Below are 22,250 nucleotides of genomic sequence, written 5' to 3'. Positions count from 1 at the left end.
TTGTGAACATTTCAAAATTATAAGTTTTTTCTTTTTGTTTTATGTTGATAGAGTTTTAGTTTGGTCTAGAGAAAGAAGACGAGTCTGAAAACAGAAGATAAGATCTGTGCCCTTTTAGAAATCCAACTTTTAATCTGTAAGAAACAGATTAGGCTGTTGTTATTGCTGTTGTTAGGTTGAATTAAATTTAAGCTTAGAATGAGAAAGTTATTATTTGTAAATCAAAGCATTATAGCTACAAAAAGAAAGATTTATTTTTGCACTTCGAAGAATCAGTGAAATCCAGGGTTATCAGTCAAATGTCAAGAAATAGATGGATATTAAAAACCTTCCTCCTAAAAGAAAAAAAAAAACAAAAAAACAAAAGTCTTCCTCCTTCCACACTCCCTCCCCTTCTCCCTTCCTCCTTCCCTCCTTTCTATTGTATGGAAAACAACATCAGATAATAGGATCATCATCAGAATGTGGTTATGATTCACTGTAAAATCAGTATATCTTAATCACACTTACACACCATGACCACACATTACTTCCTGTTTTGACAGTTTCGTACTATACTCCCAGACCTAACATGTGCAGTGGCAGATTTCCATACTCTGTGTTGCCAGTAGTGCCTGCTTATCTGGGAATAAAATGAAGCCTTGAGAATGTGCCCCAGGTAGATGTATTAGGAGGTCTCCCATTTGTTTCATCGAAGTGTTCAACTGAAATCTAATTTAGTTAAGTAACTAGTTAATTCAATGGAAATTCATTAAGGAAAACAAACTACAAATAAACTACAAGAAAGAATTGGAACATTTATGACATGTACTCCTTTATCCTTCAGAGAAGATACCTGTGTATATCTGCAATAAAGTCTCCATGCAAAATTGTTAATTGAAAGTAATTCTTGGCTGGTGCATAATGTCTTTGAGAGTTAAAAAAAAAAAAAAATCACATTGGGGCCCAGAACATTTGTGGGCTGGTGTAAAATTCTGTTGCTCACTTATAGTTTATGGGATTATGCTGCAGTCATTAAAGTTCTATTTTATGGCCTTTTAAGGAGACCCAGGCCACTTCACTTTCCACTAGTGAAAATCATCTGCATTTATGGGTTCCTTCCTAACACAAAAGCATGAGTCTGAGAAAGTTTTGAAACTGTTTAAGGTTGTCCAAAAAATGTTAGGACATTAAGTCCTAAATGCAGTGAAACGCTTATATGCAAAATAAAATGCTGATATTCCTAAATTATGTTAATGAAAACCAATAGTATACCATAGAAAATCTTGGGTATTAGGCTTTGCTTTAACTTTACTATCATCTTATACCCTTACGATAAGGAAATTACAGTAGTGGTACAGGTAGAGGTTTGGAGTGGTTTTTTTTTCATAACAATAACATGTGAGGATGTTCTTTTAAGACAAGTATTGCGTTCAACTCTCCCAAGGTTCAGTATGCTTAGATTTGAAATTATATTTTGCCTATGTCATTTGATAGGCTTTTTTGTTTAAAAAATGAGTCCTGAAGTATTATGATGAAGCCATGTAGGGAATCCTGGAAAAGAAAGCTGTCCACTAAGACATTTTCAAGTTTCTATCAAGGAGATATAAAAAAAATATACTCATTTTAGTTTAGAAAAGTCTAAATCCCTTTACATCAGAACCTACATTTGACCAAACACTGCACTTCCAGGAGAGGATCTCTAAAGGACACATTACTTTTTTTTTTTTTTTAATGTGGTGCTGAATTAGTTCTCCTGTGTGCACACACCATTCATAAGCATGTGACAGCCAGTGGGAGGTGGAGCAATTACGGTGCTCTAGGATTTTTGTTGTAGGTCTCTACACATGAGTTCAAATAGAGAATATTTTGTGGAACAGGTCTGAAGGAAAGCACCACTTATCCCCTGATCATCAAGGATGTAGGGAATCCCTCTTCTGACTAATCCTACAAGTTTACAGGCAACACATAACACATTCCTTTTCTTAAAGTAAGGGCAAACCAACAGTGCTAATCTCCTTGGAAAAGAATGCAAGCTCATCTCCAAAGAATTGTTCTCCGGCTTCTTTATACTACCAAGTTTAGAATCACAGCAGTTATTTTCTTGGGAAATACACTTTGTCTTTCAAGAACATATCAAACTTACTCACAGAGGCCAAGTATATACCCTGTGTGAGATAAAAATGCCGTAGATGATCAAGGTGTATCACTTAATCTGCAATATCTATTAAATGTGAATTATTCTCATTTGCTTATAAGTGATACTGGACTATTTTAATTTACACTGACTGATCATAGAAGGCTTTAATGCACATGCACTATGGAAAGTTTAGCAGAACATTGAGTCCATCTTGAGGGTTTCTCATGCATTGTTTTTTATGGGTCTTGAAGTTAAACAGTGGCAAGAAGGCCTGTTTGCTCTTTGTGGACCATTTTATACATTCTGAAGCAGCAAGGCTGTTTATTTTTCCCACATCTGTTTTGGGCTCATCCTTTGTGACAGTGTTTGCTGGATGCTGTGTCCTTTATACCTCCTCTGAAATGAGTATTTTAGTTTGCACTGTTACAATGTATTTGCGGAAGCAGTGAATGTCAAATATTTTACATTGAATTCTGTCTTTCATTCCTGTTGGATACCTTTTTGCTTGAATTATGCCTGCTAGACGGAATTTCAAAACTTTACGTGGAAGGAGAGCTTTTTCTGCATGGACTTTTATATATTGTTCTTATCTTTTTTCAAAGCAATTTATATCTGCTGGACTGTAGGCAATATTGGTGAGAATGCTTTCAGAATGACAGTTTGGTGACAATGGGGATGATTTGGTATTGATGCAATTGGAATATTACTTTATGAGAACATTTATACAAAATTATCTGGTTGTCATCTTTGCAGTATCCATCTACTTTGGATGCAGGTGCGTAGTTCTGGAGCCCCCCACTATGTGCTGCCGTTCCAGCTTCTGGCAGTGAGCAGAGGGTGCAGAGAACCTCGACTCCCCTCTGCTTAGGCACTTTGTAGTTTTATATGTTATTGCCTGGCCTTCATTAGAATGTGGCAAATACTCATTGATTGTATTGTTGTTTATGCTTTCTAAACAGACACAAACACCTATACCCCTTTTTAAAATCAGAAACTCTTGAGTGACAGAAAACTCTTGCTTTGAGTTAGCGATAATCGTGCCTCCGATAAATCTCATTGTCTATTATACTGCTACTGCACAAAACTAGAAAACCTTTGGTTTCAATTCCACCATGAGATATTGATCAGATTGCTTGATCTTTCCAAACCTGTTTCCTCATCTTTGGAACAGAGATAATTATACTGACAGTCCATGGTTTAAGTAAAATAATGTACATAAAGTTTCACAAAATGCTTATCACATGGTTGGCATTTAAAGAACTATTATCATGCATTTCAACAACTCTCCTGTTTTTCAAAAGCTCAGTTTAGGCATTATTTTATCTTATTGAGCTAATAAAATGTGTACATAATAAATTTGACTTTTGTACATTCGTATTTACTATCATTTTCCTTCTGATTTTCTTATCATGGCATATGGCAATAGAAGAGATCTGAAGAATGTACAAAACTTCCTTCAAGTTTTTTTTCAGAGTATTTCTCATAATTGCTCTGACGATGTAGAGAAATGCCAAGTAAGGAGAGTGAAGAGGAAGCAATATTTTTACTAAAAAGTTTGATTTATCCATCTAAATAATGCATAAATGTTAAAAATCCTTGCCTTAAAAATGTTAGAATAAAAACATTTGAAAAAACAAGTAGAAGTTTACCTGAAAAGAAGGCATTTTTTATAAAGATTTTATTTATTTATTTGACAGAGAGAGATAGAGAGGAGGAACACAAGCTGGGGGAGTGGGAGAAGGAGAAGCAGGCTCCCCGCCGAGCAGGGAGCCTGATGCGGGACTCCATCCCAGGACCCTGGGATCATGACCTGAGCGGAAGGCAGATGCTTAATGACTGAGCCACCCAGGCGCCCCAAGGAAACATTTTTGTATGACAAATAGGAGCTTGTCCATGATAAGCCCATGAAGGCAGTATTTACTGAATGCTTATTACAGACTGGGCACACTGCTAAAATACTTAACATTCACAACAACAGGAAAAATTGTTTCCATTTTACATTTTGCATTGGGTTGAAGGCTGCACATACTCATTGAATTGAGGTAAAAGTTGAAAAAATAAAGAGACTGTCACTTTTACCAATGGACAAGACACAGAAGCCACTGACAGATCATTTAAAGCAATGCTTGTCAATGATGCTTAGGCTGCCCTTTGCACTGAGGTTAAGAATCAGCATTTCAGAGGCTAGTGGTGTTTTGTGCGACACAGGAAGATCCTTCATCCCACTGAAAGTCACGCTCAAAAATAGCTGTAACACAGAGGAAATGGTTATTGGGATCCTGTCATCTTTGCCCTAAGAAAAAATGTCTTTGAGATACACTTGACACACCTTTCTGAAGTTCTGAATTGCCATCCAGAGAATCTCAGTTAGCCCTGAGATCTTGTGGGCAGATTCCATCTAGCTGGTGATGGCTCAAGGGCTACATGTGACTGTCTTTCCTTTGACACAATGGAGTGTCCTTGCTCTGAACAATAGGTAAATGACCCACCTGGTCAGCTTAATGGAGCCAATTTAGGCTGGCTCCCATAAATCCTCCTCAGAGATACATTTAGTTCACTACATGCAGTTTTTCTGTTCTGGGACCATCAGATTTTAGTTTCTTTAACTCATTTACATGAGGATTATTACGGCACTGTCCTCGTCAAGCTACTGAGAAGTATTCTGTGTCATTCGAAGATGCTAGCTAGGCTATTTATTTTCCAGCTCTGTTTAGAAATTGTTATGCACCTTAGTGGTCTTTAAAATAATTCTGGATTTTAAAAAATTCCTCTTTAACTTAAGAATTTAATTTCTGGTCGTTTTACAAGAAATCCCTGCTTTAAAATTTTTCCCTTCATTGAATATTTTGGGAGAATTTCACCTTTTATTTTAATGTTTGTATTTCCATTTATTCTTAGCACTGATGGAAGAAAGAACAGGAACCCCAAGTGTACTGATACTCGTTTATAGGGGAAAAAGCTTCGTACGGTTTTTCTATGCATGTTATCACATCACTTATTATCTGCCCTTCTAGTATACTACCCTGTCTTATGCTCCTGTTTGGTTTCGACAATGTTAAGATCATTCACAATAATTTTCATGAAATGATAAATTACCTGAATTCAGAGAAAATGATTTTATACACATTTTCATTTTTCTCTCAAACTTCAGGCATTTTAAACAGAACTTTAAAACAGTGAGTTGAATATCGAGTTTGTTTTTTTAAAAAAAAAATTGTTTTATTTTCAAGTGGTTCATTCATAGATATTAAAGAAATAGACTCTATAAAGCTATGTTTTTCCCAAGGAAAGATTGATGAGAAGTACAGTTTCAGTATTATATTATTTTGAATTAATTTTAGAAATGTTTGGTGTGTGTCTCTTTGATAGAAGTGATTCAGAGGATATGTTCTCGAATCACCCTACCTGAATTCAGTTTTAGCTCTACTTTCTATGAGCTGTGTACCACTCTCCAGGATGGCAGTAACAACAGTACCTACTGTTGGGGTTGGTTCTGAAGAATGAGTGAGATAATTCATGCAAACCTCTCAGAACAGTGATCATCATGTAGTAGCTTAGTATATGTTAGCTATTGCTCTTAGAGGGAATTAAGAATGGCTGGGAATATGAAAGGAATAATTAAGAAAAAGACATTGCTTGTACCCAATCTGAAATATCTACTTCTCAGGATCTCTGAATTTGTTTAGACATACTGGATTCCTTCCAACTTCTAGATGATGTTGAGGATAGCAGGGGGAGGGAGGTTGATGGGGGGGAAAAGGGGTAATTGCTGTATAGGGCACATGACAGCAAGTTTGGTGGGGGGGCTTTGGTTAGCTAGAGAGTGGCATAAAAACTAAGGCAGGAACCTCAGAAATCAACCCAGAGGAAAGTTGGTGGAATATAAAATGCATATGCTAGTGTTTTGCTGAACTATATCAAAATGCAAAAAAGAGAAGTATGCTCTCATTTAGCATTTCCTAAGAACCCACTGAGTGCCAGAGAATAAGGGAAAGGATACAAAGATTTGGTCTTTATACTTGAAGAGCTTACAGTCTACTGGGAAACAGACGGGTATGTGAATAAATACAATACAATGTTAAGGGCCCTTATTTATCAAATCCATGGTGGTATGGGGATAGAGCCAAGGGAGGAACTACCTCTGTGTAGGGGAATCAGGGAAGCTTCACATAAGATGTAAGAAAGTACCATCTGAAAAAGGAAAGCTCCCGAAACAGCAGGGACGAGGGGCTTGAAGGAGCATCCTGGTTGTGGCTGGAGAATCCTGGAGGATATTTGTTAGTCCAGTGTTTGGGTGAGATTACAATAGCCCATGTTGCCATTTTAGAAATCGAGATTGGCTCTTTGAATGATGGGAGTCTTTCCAAGAGTAGTTGCTTCCCTGGAAAAATTCTAATTGCTACAAATATTGAATATTTGTAGTTGATTTTTTGAGAGAAAAATGTAACAAGGTCATAATTAAGTTGCATTTTATCAAAATTGTATAATAGTAGATTCTGGAAGTACTCCTTCCTCAGAAGTACTCCTTCCTTTCTCCATGCCCAGCAGAGAAAAATAAATGAGTAATAGCTTTTGGTTTCACTTTAAATTTAACCTTGTTATATGCTTTATTTATAAAAATTAGTGTAAGTGGGAAGAAATTCCACCCTTTCACCACTAATTTTATTATTTTCCCCCTAATTGTCTTGGCATACTTTTTTATGAGTGTGCATTTTATTAAGTGTTGAGAATGTTTCTGTAGGTGATCAACTTCTTCATAATACGAGTTTATGTAGTGAAAGTTACAGTTTTCATCATTGCCTCATGGCATTTTGGAGTTAGAAGAAGTTCTGGAGTTCACCTGGTGCAATTTTTCACCTAATGCAGGATTTCTTTTATTATGTCCTTTGCAGGAAAAACACCCAAACAAACAAAACAGAAAGCCTCTGCTTGAATATAAGTGGAATAAAGAGTTTAGAGTTTCTCAAGGCAGTTCATTCCATTTCTTCTAATCCTTGGAAATTCTCTAATTCTTAGAAAGGTCTCCCTTATCATCTACTTTTTTAAAGAGTTTTATAATCACTAGTGCCATTTCTGCCCTCTGCATATTAAATAAGTGTAATTTTGCTCCTATCTGGTGACCGTTTATGTATGTCAAGGTTGATATGTCTTCTTTTCCTGTCCTCTTAACATTTATACTTAAGACTCAAGAAATACCTGTAGTTTCCTCAAAGTGACATTAGTTTTCTGGACTTTCTTACTCTCATCTCCAGCTATAGTGCCCTGTAAATCACTTAAATGTACATTTTTACACCAGCTTGTCATTATTTTATTCAAATTTGGGAAAAGCAGAGAGATGGTCATTTATTTTTACTGAAATGTTAAATTGTCCACTTAAAATGAATGGGGTTGGGAGATTAGTACATCGGCACCAGAATCTACCCACTGTTAAACAAGCATGCATACTCCAGAAGAACTTAGTTACATGGCATCACGGCTTAATCGAGTTAGGGTTGCAATCACGTTTTTTTTTTTTCCTAAACTCTACATTTAACTTCACATCAGGTAAACATTTAAAAAAGCATTATCTAAACATTTTTAGCTGCCACGATTGGTTATAACCTAGCCTTATTTTCAGTGAAGGGTCAAGAACTGTGGGTTTAGGTTTGGAGTTTGCAGTTTTTCTCTGCTTTCGCCCATAGGGACAAATCGTGCTGACACTTTCTCACACTTTTTTCCCACAACTAAGCAAGATGCTAACAAAATTAAAATTTCCATCTTCCCCACTATGCCTTGGCTGAAAATTTAGGTCATCCGGCACAGCGTGTGAATTATTTTAGGGCACCGTTTACTGTGTACAGCACTGGCCTGACCTAGACACCAGAGTCTAGTCAAGACATCCTTTTTCATTGTGTATATTCTGGATGACTGATGTTGCACAGGACAGGAGGTTAGGGTTTAGGCCCCGGGGAATCATCTGAGTAAGCATAATGGAAAATTGCTTTAAAGAGTCAGGTAACAAAAGGTGTAACCAACTTTTGATTTGCAATGCTCGAATTCTTTTGAATGTCATTTCTTTCTTTCCCGAAATACAGGATGAGGCATGACACGACCAAATCACAGACTCATTGTTGGGTATTTTCTGTGTAACATACGCTTTGTTTTTGTTTTTCTCCAAAGGCGTTTAAACAGAAATCACCTTCAGCTGTTTCCTGAGTTGCTGTTTCTTGGAACTTCAAAGCTGTATAGGCTGTAAGTAAGACAGAAATAGTTATTGTTGCTTTGGGTAGTACCTTGTATTTTATTAAATGTATTCTGGATCTGTTTCCTTGGGCTTTTCTGGAATCTATTCACCGATAGATTAATGGATTAAAAGTTTGCCTAGTTTTTTTTTTTTTTTTTGTCTTATGGAAATTTATGATTGGTTTTCCAGTGGTTCCCATTGTTTTATTTGGTTAGCATTTAGTGGTTTATGTATGTGTCATTGTAATTGTATTATTCTTTCTGGGTTATGTGATAATGAGGAGATTTACCATATTTTTTTACAGAAACTTCTGATTAAGTTCTGAAGGGGAAAATTGCCACTGTACTTCCTCTTCAGAGGAAGTTGACGGTGTTTTCTTGTAAAGTTAGGGTTCTTAATGTCAGCTTTCTTGACATTGTTTCTGTACTGGGGTGGTGTTTATTAGTCTGGAAATATTATTATAAAGTATTTAAAGAGGGCTGTAAATTTCCTCTTAAATGTTCCCTTTAAAGCCAGAGTTCCAAACTCTGCAATAGGAGTGACTGTAAAGGTTTCCCAACAAATACGTCCTAGACTGTTAACGGAAGTACTTCTTTGGAAGGAGCATAATGTGGGTTTTAGGCAGAATTAGTTTCTCCCCCCTGGAATGCTTGTTCTCTGACCTAATATGTAATAGTGTAAACACATTTTCAAAAGCTTTTAAAATGAGATTTTCCACCATATGAATGATTTTGTGCAGATGGGAGATAAGCTACAACGTGTTGGAAAAATAAATAACAATGATTATTGACATTCGTGGACGTTGTGACAAAACTGTTGGGACATACAGAATAAATTGCTCAGCACGGCTCCCGCAGGGATGATGGGGATGTCCTGTAGCTTCATGTCTGTAGGGAAAGTGAGTACATTGCTTTCTTCCGAACTTGGCTTCATCGTAGCCTGTTAGCTCAATATTGTTGTTATCAGTTCCAGAAAGAGGAGGACTGTCCTCTCAGAGCCCTCCCTGCCTTGTGGCCAGGATCTTTGTTAGGTCCTCCTGATGCCTTAGCTCACTATAGACAGAACCGTCCCAGTGGGCAAATGTGCAGCCAGCTAACACACGCCATCTCCTCTCTAGAGTTTGACCTTCCTGGTACCGTTCCTCTAAGGATAGCCAAAGTCACCTGGCAGGATTTCTTTTTGTGCTCCCTGCCGGTTAACTGGCTCAATTTAAGTAAATTAAAAAAAAAAAAAAAATCAAAAAAAAAAAAGAAACCTGAGGATTGACTTTAAGTAAGAATTCTGTAAGGACTATTTTGACCAAGGAAATAGGATCTAGGCTATTATAAAGATTATATGTATGTATGGAAGTTGATACTTATATTTAAATATTTCTGCTTAGTTTCCAAGAAGGACCACAGAGATGGTTTTAAGAGTCATTCTACTTTGTGCTTTAAGTTTTTGTGATTGAGGAGACTGAAGCCTAGTGTACAATGAGGCATATGAAACTACCACTTTGCTAATAGTGTCCATATAAAAGCAATCCACACCAGTTTAGGTAATTTTCCATTTTCTATGTAGCTATGAAAATATAACTTAAATGAATGACTGTCATCTACAGTTAAAAGTATTACACTAAAGAAGGGAAAATTAACTTCTACACTGTCTCTGAGGAACAAGAATATGTGATTTTTAGTCTAGAAGTACTTGGATTAATTTTCTTAGGAGGCTTCAGGTGGTGTAATCCAGTGCAGAATTCTCTTATCAGCAAATTATAGTCTGTTGACCTTTTTTTCTTCTTAGACAATATCACATAGTGGACCAACAGATTTCCTCTTTTATTTTGTTGTGATTTTGTAACTTTAGGAAGCCACTGTGTGAAAAGAGAACTGACATCTTCAAGAAGTAAATTAAAGAAATAGAACCCATAAAACTCTCAGGCAATATTTTCTAGTTAATTAAAAGCATGTAAAAAAATGGGAAAATGGGCAGCTAGAAAATGCATTCAGAGTTATGATTTACCTGTTTGGCTCAAATGATTTCCTCTGGGTAGTTTTGGAAGATAAATTTTATTTCTTAGGGTTAGTGGCAAGAGGGACTCGAATGCTTTGATGTTCCCAAAGTTACAGATTGATGGCTTAATGTTAATATTGACTGGGAATTAACACCTGACATAAGCACTAAATACATGTGAAACATAGTGGTATAATTTTTTTCTGCATCCTCACGTCAGGAATCTTCTTTTGAGTTGAGGCACTGTTGTCCCACCTGAATTAGATTTAGTGAATTGTTACCAATGATACTTCTCTTGAGAGGATAAGTTATAAACTACATGTGACCACTTTTTTATGATTAATTGGATTAATTAATTGGATTAAAAAACCACCATTAAATGTGTTTAATAAATAAAGGAACAAAAGCTTGTGAGCCTAACTGCCTGAGGAAGGATTCAAGTTCAGATTTTTCTTCATGTGATATGGGTGCCTAGTAGTTCACCCGAAACAAATGTTCTAACAGATGGAAAAATGTGCATAAATCTACAAAAATGTCTTCTAAAATGTTCATTGAAAAATGAATCTTTCTAGGATGCCTGCATGGCTCAGTCGGTTAAGCGGCTGCCTTTGGCTCCGGTCATGATCCCAAGGTCCTGGGATCAAGTCCGGCATCGGGTTCCTTGCTCAGTGGGGAGTCTGCTTCTCCCTCTGCCTGCCACTCCCCCTGCTTATGTTCTCTCTCTCTCTCTCTGACAAATAAATAAATAAAATCTTTAAAAAAAATTTAAAAAAAGGAAAAATGAATCTTTCACAAGAAGGCTAAGTGACAGAACAAAGGACTTCTGATAAATAATAAAGAAAATATGCTGAGGCAGGGAAGGTATTTGGCTGGTTGTTGCATATACAAATTAAGCAATCCATAATTGCCCTGCTAGATAATGTAGTAGAGACAGACACATCTAGAATTCGTGAAACAAATTTATAATTCATTTTCTCTTTATCAGTTGTTGCATAATTCTCATTAGTATCTGTTTCTTTTTCTAACTTACTGTATCAGTTAATATTTTAACCTTATTTAATACTTGTTATCCTAGTATATAACCAGTGAAGAAGTTTACTAGATTATTTAATGGGTAGCTCATACTATACTGATGTCTGATTTTTATCATTATTTACTTAGATTAAAATTAGTCCGATGTACTGGACATTATGCAGATTTTCTTAGCACTTTTTAACGAATAATCACCATTTGACTCCTGGCTGAAAATGAGATGCCGGGTGAAGAAGCACACATGCTTTTTTTGGACTCTAAATGCAATATAAAAGAAAAAGAGGGTACACTGTATATGAATTATGATTTGACACGGTTGATTGCTGCTAGCGGCCAAATATGCTTTTCCTTTGCTGTCTGCTCCAATTTCTCTTTGGACGGGTTGAGAAAGCACTACATGTTCAGGTCAAGATGTTTGCTCAGAAATAGTAGTACAGTTGCAGCTGTGTTTGTTGGAGCAGGAGACTAGTTTAAATAGCATTACCATTTATCCAGTCCATTAACAGAACTCTGTAAAATAATACCAACTCTGCATAAACTACAGGACACTGTAATAAAATTACAAGCACTTGTTGACAGATGGAAAGTGTAAGTAAAGGGAAAGTAAAGGGCTGTAGGTTGGAGGTTAAAAGAGACAGCACACAGTTTCCTTAACTTATGTAGAAACCCCATTCTCCCTTTTACTCCTCCTCCAAAACCAGCATTGCATTTTAATTATCATTTTAAGAGTGGAGAAAATTATTTTTGGAACAATCTGGAGCTGGTTAACTGTCTGAGATTTTAGTGACTTTTGAAATGGGCGATCGTTATTGATTGAAATTTATGAGTGGCAATTATATATATGAGTAGCATAAACAAATCTTCCTGATAAACGTAACCTTAAAGGTGATTTACAAGTGAGTGATTCACACTTTTTAACTTGAATTTGCAGCTACTAATCCGGGCTCCTTAGAGAGGAAGTTCATTGGTACTACTGCGGTTGAGCATTTGGTTATAAATATTTGTTTTGTGGTTTTCAGTTTATTTCTTTGAGTATCATTATATTTACCCAGACTTCTAACATAAGTTTAAGTATCCAAGGCATATTGCAGAAACTCATTTTTCACTTGTATCTACTGAAACAAAACAAAACTAACAAATGAAATTAAATGCATGAGTTCCAGTGATCCATTTTCTCTACTTCTTTGAATGAAACCTTTTTATTTCTAGTTCACAAGTGGCATTTATTATTCCCCAGTGAGCTTTGGAGCCTCTAAATTATCTAACATTACAAATAGTATTTTTAAACTCAAGAACTTTTTTTATGGCCTAGTGACTACTTACCTGAGAAATAGATTTTGACCACTTAATTTGATTGGTCAGGTCACAGTTGTTGTCAGATAAGATCTCAGATGCTCAGAATTGTTTCTGATAATAATAATCGCGCCCTTTTTTTAGAAGAAAACAAATTTTTGTTTTATTATGGTAAAAATGCATTTGTGAAGTATAACAAATACACAGTGAGGCTGTCTTTATTTCCCTTTCATCTTGTCCCATAGAAGGAGCTTTAGTGTTTATTTTTGTTTTTTAATAGTTATGAGAGTAACGTATCCTCATATTAAAAAGGTTTGGATTCAGAAAAATAGAAAAGAGGAAGTGGAAATTATTTCATTATCCCACCATCCAGACATAACCACTAGTAAACTTGTCGGTTATTATTAACCTAGTTCTCTTTTTCTATGATTATGTGTGTAAATGCTGACATACATTTATTATGAAAACATGTTTTGTTTTGTTTTGTGTTTTTATGTCCCCAGGGTCTAGTATTAGGCTTGACCTTTAGAAACCTCTCAGTAAGTGTTTGATGTATTGAATTAAATCTCTGCTGGGCTCAGGGTTTGTAACGTGAATGAGCAAACAGTTAACGCTGGGAAGGCATTATGAATAATAGAGCGCCAAATTAAACTTAAAGGGTAACTTGGCTAAAAAAATGTTTAGTCCCCTAAACCTTGGAGGGTTTTGGTAGACACAGCAAAATAAAAACAACCCAGATTTCACTTACGCATAATATTTGTTAACTTATTATAATACTACTGCATTTCTATAACACTATGTAAGTTAGTCTCATAGGATTCATGTATCCAGGGATAAAAGCGGCAGAGCCCGTGTCAAAATTCCTCTTGAATTAATTTCTGCCAGCTCTGATTCAAGTGTGGGCCCCTAGAGGTGTCAGGTGCCATAGTTTCCTGCTCCGTTTTACTTACTGGGCCTGTTTGGCCCCTGCCACAATAAATCCGACAGCGGTTGTGCAGGAATTGCAGGTTACAGTTGCTACGGTTACCGTTGTCCAGCCAGATCCACATCATTACTCATGTAGTGAGCTGCCATGATGCTGTCGATTGTTGCGGCTGCCGAAGGGCTTGGTGTGCAGAGGGGGAAAGTTCCTCAGAGGTGGTGTCACTGTGTTACCATTCGGTGCAAGGATACACTCTCTGCGCTGTTAATACTGATACTGTGCAAAGGGGAACAGATTGACTTTGAAAACCAGGAACCCATACGTGAGATAACACTTAGAGACGTGTTCACCGTCCTTGATTAAAACACCAAGTCCCATTCTTTGTTCAGTATCTTATTAATGACTTATTATTATTGGGCCCAAGGGACTCTGTTCTTGCCATTTAAAGAATAATGATACAGGAGGACCATTTAATTTCAAAAGATTACTATTAGATAACCAAAGGTTTGTTTTTAAGTAGGTAGACAAAAGCCTTGATATAGGGGATATTAGCCATTACCACTTGACATGAAGAAAAGAGGCGAGACATTAAGTAGGACTTACTTTTGATTTTGACATGTAATCTATGATTTAGAAGTTATAAATGCAAGGAAGATTAACATCGTACTTGAGATTTTTGCTGGGCCCCATGCTGATAGTTTTATTTCAAAGAGAACACAAGTAGAAGGTTTGCTGCTGAAGAAAGTCAGAAGTTGGTAGGTTTCTGCAGCTGCCCACCCACAGGATATACTCTGGGAGTGTGAAATCCACAGCATAATTAATTGCATCAAGTGCAAGAATCTTTTGCCTGCAAGTGTACTTGTTTAAATGGTTGCTTTCTCAAGTGTAAATGTTTTTATCTCCACCAACAAGTACTGATGGTAGGCCAGTTTGAATTTGAAGACTGTGATAGATGCTGGTATGTGGTATTTGTGGGCCTCAGCCATTGCTAACATCTGACCTGGGATATGTAAAATAAAACTTAGTTCCTCAAGGCTGGTTGTGTTTGCTGACACCTGAATTTAAGTTTATGGTTTTCATGTCAAAAAGACATTTTTCAATACACATCATCAGGGCAATATTTTAAAATTTGGTGGTAAATCATAAAAATGCCACTGTAGTCTCAAGGTTATATAGTTCAGTGACTGAAGTTTACATAAACAATTCTAGGAATAAGTATCCATAGGATTTTAGTTCTATTTAGCTAATTTTAATGTATTTACATTAGGTTTTAAGACACTGAAATCAATTAATTTATAGCATAAGAGAGGGGACATAAAGCACTAGTGTTTAAATACCTACTCCGATATTAGCAGCTCTGTTATTTTTGGAAATCAGGTGACACCTCTGGAGTCAAGTTTCCTTATCTTTAAAATGGGAATGATCATATTTTCCTCATGGGGATATTTCAAGTCATACTACAGATTCTGTATTCAAAGGAACATTGCCAACTTTCCAGTATGATAGAAATTGTATTGTATGATTATTATCTTATCTTGCAAAGTAAGATGAAATAATAGTCACACAGATGTCTTTGCAACTTGCCCATAGTCAGCAAATCTCCTTATTCTGTTTCACCTCTGCCTTGCTATTATTCTCAGTGTAATAACACATACATAAGCATAGCCACATTAATTTTCTTACCACTACAAATTAACATAAAATTTGCACTTGCATCATTTTGTTTCTCCTTACTTGGCCACACAAGGTACATTAAGGCCAGAATGTTCTTAATGAGATCTCTTACCGTCTCCCAGTTGATGATTCATGTGGTTTTAAAATTCCTATATAAAATGAATTAGCTATAGAAACAGAGACTGTGACTCAGAAACTAGTGTTAATGTACATATTGGGGTGGTTGTTTTAATGATGTTTTTTCCTAAATAAATGAAGGGAAAGTATGAATTAGTTCGAAAAACTGCGTAAACTCCTTAAACTATAGGTGAACTGTTCCAAAATTTATCAAGAAGATTTGCGCAGGTTACTAAAGAACATTTTTATTGCTAATTAAAATTTCCATCTTTAAAACCTAAGATAATTAACCCATTGAATTTGTAATATGCAAATATGCTGTGATCTGTGGAACATTCTGTCATCTTTACATAAGCTGCATATGTGATTTTAAGTGCATTTTTAGATTAAACATATGTCAAAATGCAGTGCAAATTGCAAATCGCTTAGCACTTTGGATTTAAACAATATTTGATAATGAAATAGATCTGAGCCAGAAGCTGTTTTTGTTTTGTTTTGTTTTTATTGTAACTCCAATACTTTTCACATGTACATAAGCTTTGCAGGCAGAGGCAATGTGATGTATATCCTCTTTATTACCTGTTACCCATAACCAAGTTAATTGCTGTCTCTGAATTCTCCATAGAAAGTTGAAAAATTTTGATAAATATTTGATAAATTGTGATCTGTATAAGAAACTTTTGGGAAGAAGTGTTTTTTCCCCCCCTTAAAAACTAAATTCTAGAGAAGGAAGCAATGAAAAGTAAAAAGGCCTGTTGGTGGCAATACCCGTGGTGTAGGGTACGACATGGCTGTGTGAAATGTTATTAAGAGAACATCTGCGCCTCTTGAAATCTCCCCCAAATGAATGTGTACAGCTAAGTATGGCAACTTGATTTAAGTGTTTAAAAAAAAATCTTAAAGAAAAGAGAAATAAATACGTCTGGAAACAGAATGGGAAAAGATAGCTTTACCCCTTCATGATAGGTTTCTTCTAGTGAAAGATTAAAGCTTGAAGTATGTGAATAGCTGAGAACAGCACAGAGAAAGGTTGATTGCTTCCCCTCCAACAGTTCCAATTGATTGAAAAAAGCCTAATTTAAAGTTCTGTTTGTTCTATGTCTTAAACCATCAGAATTCTCTTTTAGGACCAGAGGAATGCTCTGGAGGAAAAAGAATCCAAGGATAAAAAGTCATTGCAAGCCAACAATTGTTCCTAATCCTCACAAAATGCTGGAGAAATTAAATTTATTCTTTATTGCTCAAAGTGTTACCTAGGTCACTGGGCGATGGGAAAATTGGACTGGAAGTCGAGTAGGCGCAAGCTTTGTTTTGTGTCTAGATGCTTAACCTTAGACACGACAAGGCATCTTAGAGTGTGGTGGGAACTTGGTTCAGAGCGTTAACACCAAGACTTTTATTACCCCGGATTTATAATAGGCTGTGCTGTCAGGAGATGAAAATGTTGTGTTTACATTGCAGTGTTAAATGATCATTTAATTAACACCTAAGGAAAAAAAAACTTGTGAAATTCTTAGCAGCTTTTATTGTTAGTTTCCTGGGAGGTTTTAATATCCAAGTTTCATTGAGATTTCTTTTTGTAAGTAGGGACACAAAAGACATTATAAACATTTTAAGGAAGACAAACAGTTTAACCTTGACCCCCTTTTTCTAAAATATTAATTTAAATTACATTTTAAATCTGGTGTGCTTATTGAAAAGCTTTCTAGACTAATATATTAAAAATATGTCTTAATTAAACACTTTATTTCTCTGTCAACCTGTAACATTTAAATATTATTTATAGTCTACACTTTCTACTGCAAAACATCTGAAATTGCCCATTAGTTTTTTGTAAGAAGTTTAAATATGTTTAGCATACTAATTATACATATCTTTACATCTTTTAAGCCACTGCTGTAGTTACATTATTTTAAGAATTGGGGTCAAAATATATAATCACAAGCAAGCAAATTATATGGGGAAAAAGGTCTCTTATTTTTATATTCAGATAAAAAAGTTTATTTGTAGACAGGACGAATAACATCATTAATATGAAAATTCAGATGTACTTCATTAATTATGAAAAGATTAGATGTTATCAAATTCCTTAACTTAGTTTTTATCTTTTATAAAAAACAGTTACCTAAAAGGAATGTTTTGAAGCAAACTGATATCATTTGGAAAATATGATATGTATGGCCAAGGGCAGCTGCTCACTCACAGTATTTTTTCTAAAAGTATTATTAGAATTTATATCTTAACTCTTCATTTTATCTGGATATGCAACTGCATATTCAGATATATGAAACTAAAAAATATTTATAGTTATTTGCTGTTAAAGTAAAATCTTTATTTTTCCAGAAATAAACATGCTGTTATAGTATAGTTTTTCTAGGGACACTGCTTTTATTCATACTGAAACTAAACATGTTTATTCCTCTTTTAAAAGTTTAAATTCAGATGCCTCAGGATAAAACCTATTTTCTGTATTATTCATGGTAAAAGAGTGCAGGAAGGATTGAATGTTATTAAAATCTCTTAATAGAAAGCCCTGCTTTGAACCAAGTACATTCACAAAATACTGCTGAACATAGTATGGGCACTTTCTACAATGTTATATATTCTCCTTCTATCAAATTTCAGCTTTTCTCCAAAACTTTACTCTTTTTTTTTTAACCCACATTGATTTTTTTCTTCTCAAATCTCCTTCTCCACCCAGAGTCGAGTAACAAAAACCTACAAGTAGGAATATTGCTTAAATTTTATTTCCTCCACATAAGGATCCACCTTTTAGATTGAGGTAGTTTCAAGACACAAAATGCTCAGAAGTTAAAATTTATGAAAGAGAAAGAGAGAGGTAACAAATTTTGGTTATTTAACATATTGGATAGCTAGTATATTCTAAATGATATAGTTCATTATACTAATAACTATTCCAAGCCAACCAGGTATTGTGTGCTTGTGGGGGTGTGTGTGTGTGTTTGGAAAGTGGGGCTAGCTATCAGTGAGAGGTAGAGAGACAAACATTTTGTGAATGTTCAAAATGCTTGAGGAATATAAATTTAAGGAAGTTTTAGGACATTTCACTTAACATAGATAATTATGTTGCTTTTATGCTAAAAAAAGCAATATTACGCTCTTATATTGAGAAAGTCAGTGTTAAGGTTTAACATTAATTATTTGGAATCCCTGACTAATCAATAAAAAGAAAGATCTTAGGATTTATTACAGGTAAAGTTTCCAAGTTTGCTTCTTAAAAAATAGGAATAACTCCTCTAAATACAAATGATTATGCTGTAACAAATACATTTGAGGGGCGCCTGGGTGGCTCAGCTGGTTGAGCGACTGCCTTCGGCTCAGGTCATGATCCTGGAGTCCTGGGATCGAGTCCTGCATCGGGCTCCCTGCTCGGCGGGGAGTCTGCTTCTCCCTCTGACCCTCTTCCCTCTCATGCTCTCTGGCTCTCATTCTCTCTCTCTCAAATAAATAAATAAGATCTTTAAAAAAAAACCAAATACATTTGATAGTTATTCTATTGGAACCATTGCATATAATGAGATTGGGAGATAGGATACCTAGAAAGACTCTGTACCCTACTCCACAGAGATCGGGTGAGTTAAAATTAACTTCCCTTTTGCATAAAACTCTCTTGCCTGCCTTTCAAGACCAATTATAATTTAGTTCTATATTACTTCTTTCACTTTATCCCTGCTATCACAGCGTGCGTGCTATATCCCAGGCAAGCCGATTTTGCGGTTACTTGCCGGAAGTTCTCGGCACATTTCTGGCCTACATTCTTGCCTCCAATTTAGAGGAGCATAGTTTACTTGTTCATATAATAAGCCTCACCTCCTCTATGAAACCCTTCTCACTGCTTCAGTAAGTTACATCCCAATGATCATTGATTATAAGGTAGTGGTTATGACTATAGACTGTTGACTGCACAGGAGTGAATCACTTAATGTGTAGCCTTGAGAATGTCATTCAGTTACCGGCCCCGTGCCTCAGTTTCCCCTTGTGTAAAAAAAAAAGGAGGAAAATATAATAGAATTTACCTTATGGAAGTTCTGTATGGATTAAATTATTCACTAAATAAACAAGGATTAGTAGGATGCTTGATATACCAGTAAATGTTATATATTTTATGTTATTTTTATTTTTAAAACTGTTATTTTCTGTGTCCTATAATATGTGGTTACATATTATTCTTTAATCATAATGTGTGTGTTAACAGAGAACCCTGTGTCATGTTTTACTTATAGGATCTAGCCTAGTGTAGGTTGCTTAATCAGTACTTTCCAACTGAATGCTTGTTGGAAATTAAGCCTGAAAAAGATTAACAATAGCTTGAACTTGGAATGAAATATATTGTGTTGTGAAGAGAACACTGGATCAGAAGTCAGAAGATATCCTAGTTACATTCTTAGCTCTTTTGGTCACCAGCAGCTACAGATACTGAGCAGAGGTACTTGATTTCTTTTTTTAAGGATGAGTTTCTTTGCTTATGAAAGTATATAGTAAGTCAGATAAGAGAGAGACCACATCTGGTGTGTTCACCATCCTATCACCAGAACTTAGCACAGGCTTCCTGGTCTCTAGGGGATGCTCAAACATAATGCAGAGAAGGGAAGGAGATTGAAATATATCCCATAATTCTAGCTCTTTTTTCAAAAAATGTATAGGAAACTCTTCACAGGACTTGCAAGAATTATGATGGTGGAATTATTCATGTTAATAAACCAGGAATTAGATAACTATATTGTGGATGAGTGATTTCTAAATTGTTCTCTCCCCTATTAGCAGTTTAAAAAATAAAGGCAGTTTCTTTTCTAGATAAATACAGCCTACTTATATTTTGCATGGCTTTGGTATTAAATGTGAATTGTTTGAAAGCTTAGGTTAAAAAAAACAAAGGAGATTTTATGGTTATGCATTATTAAGTGGTTATCCTGATACATGGTAATCCCTCAATATGAGGGAAGTGGTGTATAATTGAAGTAGTTTCAATAATCACCCGCCTTTCAAACATCACTAATGGTAGCATGAAGAGATGAGTTAAAAATCAAACAAGGCAAATCAAAGGAGAAAAAATGGCGTTGGTTGATGCAGGTTATGTTCATGTTTGTGTTATCAGCTTTTGATTGTGACAGTTTTGAGAGTAAGAGCCATCATTGTCTATAATTCTGCCTAGTAAATACATTGTGCACCCTGGACATTTCCCTGACCTTTTGAGGAGAATAGAAGGTATAGAACCTGAATACCCTGAAGGCAACTGAAATCTGAGGTCTTTTTCCAAAAGGCGAGCTCACTTTCTGAGTTGGTATGGTTTTCTTTCCCTGTCTTTAAGTGGAATGAATTCCACACCTAATTAATAGTTTCAAGGAAAGTTGTTAATCAGGTACTCCAAGTGACCACTCTGGATTCTTCTGTTATTACATAAGAACGTGATGGAATGAGAAAGCAACATAGTTAACATTTGATAAAAGGAAATACCTTTTTTCCTCTCCCCACCCACCACGTAATCCCCTGGAATTTACTTGACGCAGGAAATTACTGCCGCAAATAGTGTGATTAAAAAAGTGAAGTTGTGTGAACAAGAATAACACTTGCAGTTATAATAATTACTTGAAAAATCATGACATATATCAATTATCATATTTCAGGGCAAGAGTTTTCACCTAAGGATGTATGGAAAGAATTTTTCTTCATTCTTTTCAGTCTTACAGGGAAGCCCAACTGTTACCAATATTACTTTTTGTTCTTTTCTGAGTTATCAGACATCTTTCTATTGTCCTAAGATGGGATACTAGATGAAAATCAGATAAAAGCTTGAACTAAGTATGACAGAGGGGCAAAGAAGAACTATAAATATAACAGAATATTTTTAAAATAGACAATCTTATTCTCCTTCTCGCTCAGAAACTGTGCATTGACTTAAAGAGAACAAAGTGGTTTAAAACAACAAGAAAAATCCAGATATTGGTTTATTTATATAAATTGAGTACCCTGAAACTATTAAGCTGTAGATAAATATGTTATTTCCAAATGTTGTATCCATATCATGAGTGTGATATCTATTACAAGGTAGTTACTTTTGTTATATTCTTATAAGATGATTCAGGTTTAGATGTTTTATAAGTATAGTTGTTTTCCCCAGTTCTCAAACATATTTTACTTTAGTGCCTTGTATTTATTTCTACACTGATTATTTTATGTTTATTATATTTCAAAACAGCAATTCCTAATGTGTGCTCTCCAGTGATCTAAGAGAAATGTATTCTGTGGTCAGATGTGTTGGAAAATAATGAAAGTCATATCCCCTTGGTGACTGCATGTACATTTGTATATTTATCAACAGGGTATCATGCAGTAAAGAAATCTGTTTAATATTTAAAAATTTGCTTCTCAAAGTTATTTGACTCTAGGTCCCCCTCTTCCCACCCTTCCCCCATTTATACCAATTAATCCAAATAACAACAGCAATCTGTAGCTTTTCTGAGGAATGACTGCTTTTCCAAAAGTAGTTTTTAAAAATGTTTTAGGTACAACTTGTGGGTGATCCGTGGACTTTGAATCAACATACACTTTCATTTGTTCAGTATTTCTTTCCAAAACCTATCTCTCCGGGACTAAATGACAAAATAATTTAGATATGATGGGTTAGAGACAGGAATAAAAGGGAAAAAGAATTAATAGTATTATAAAACTCCTAAGACAACTATTTTCATATATCTGATAGGATCTTATCCTGACCTGTACTGAAAATCATGGTCCCTTCTCTTAGTTCCATGGCATGCTGCTTTGACTGCCAATTCTCAATTAAATATTGAGGGATTTCAAAGAAAATACCACAGTGTGGCTAAAACAAAACTACTTCAAAGCCTGATATTAAATGG

General features: G+C 35.4%; 1 protein-coding gene across 4 annotated transcripts in view; it reads left to right on the top strand.

Moving 5' to 3' along the window:
• The window catches only part of SLIT2 (slit guidance ligand 2), a 358,823-nt gene that overhangs the window by 7,054 nt on the left and 329,519 nt on the right, over nt 1-22,250 (top strand). For all 4 annotated transcript variants that reach the window (XM_028088528.2, XM_028088519.2, XM_028088545.2 and 1 more), the window contains exon 4: nt 8,279-8,350. In XM_028088528.2, the coding sequence (XP_027944329.1) occupies nt 8,279-8,350 (72 nt within the window). The remainder of the gene's footprint in view (nt 1-8,278; nt 8,351-22,250) is intronic.

Source organism: Eumetopias jubatus, unplaced genomic scaffold, assembly GCF_037043125.1.
Source record: "Eumetopias jubatus isolate StellerSeaLion01/CBP00866 unplaced genomic scaffold, mEumJub1_p1.0 scaffold_2, whole genome shotgun sequence".
NCBI lineage: Eukaryota > Metazoa > Chordata > Mammalia > Carnivora > Otariidae > Eumetopias > Eumetopias jubatus.
Note: the sequence above shows the minus strand (reverse complement) of the source record. Positions and strands in the feature narration are given on the sequence as shown.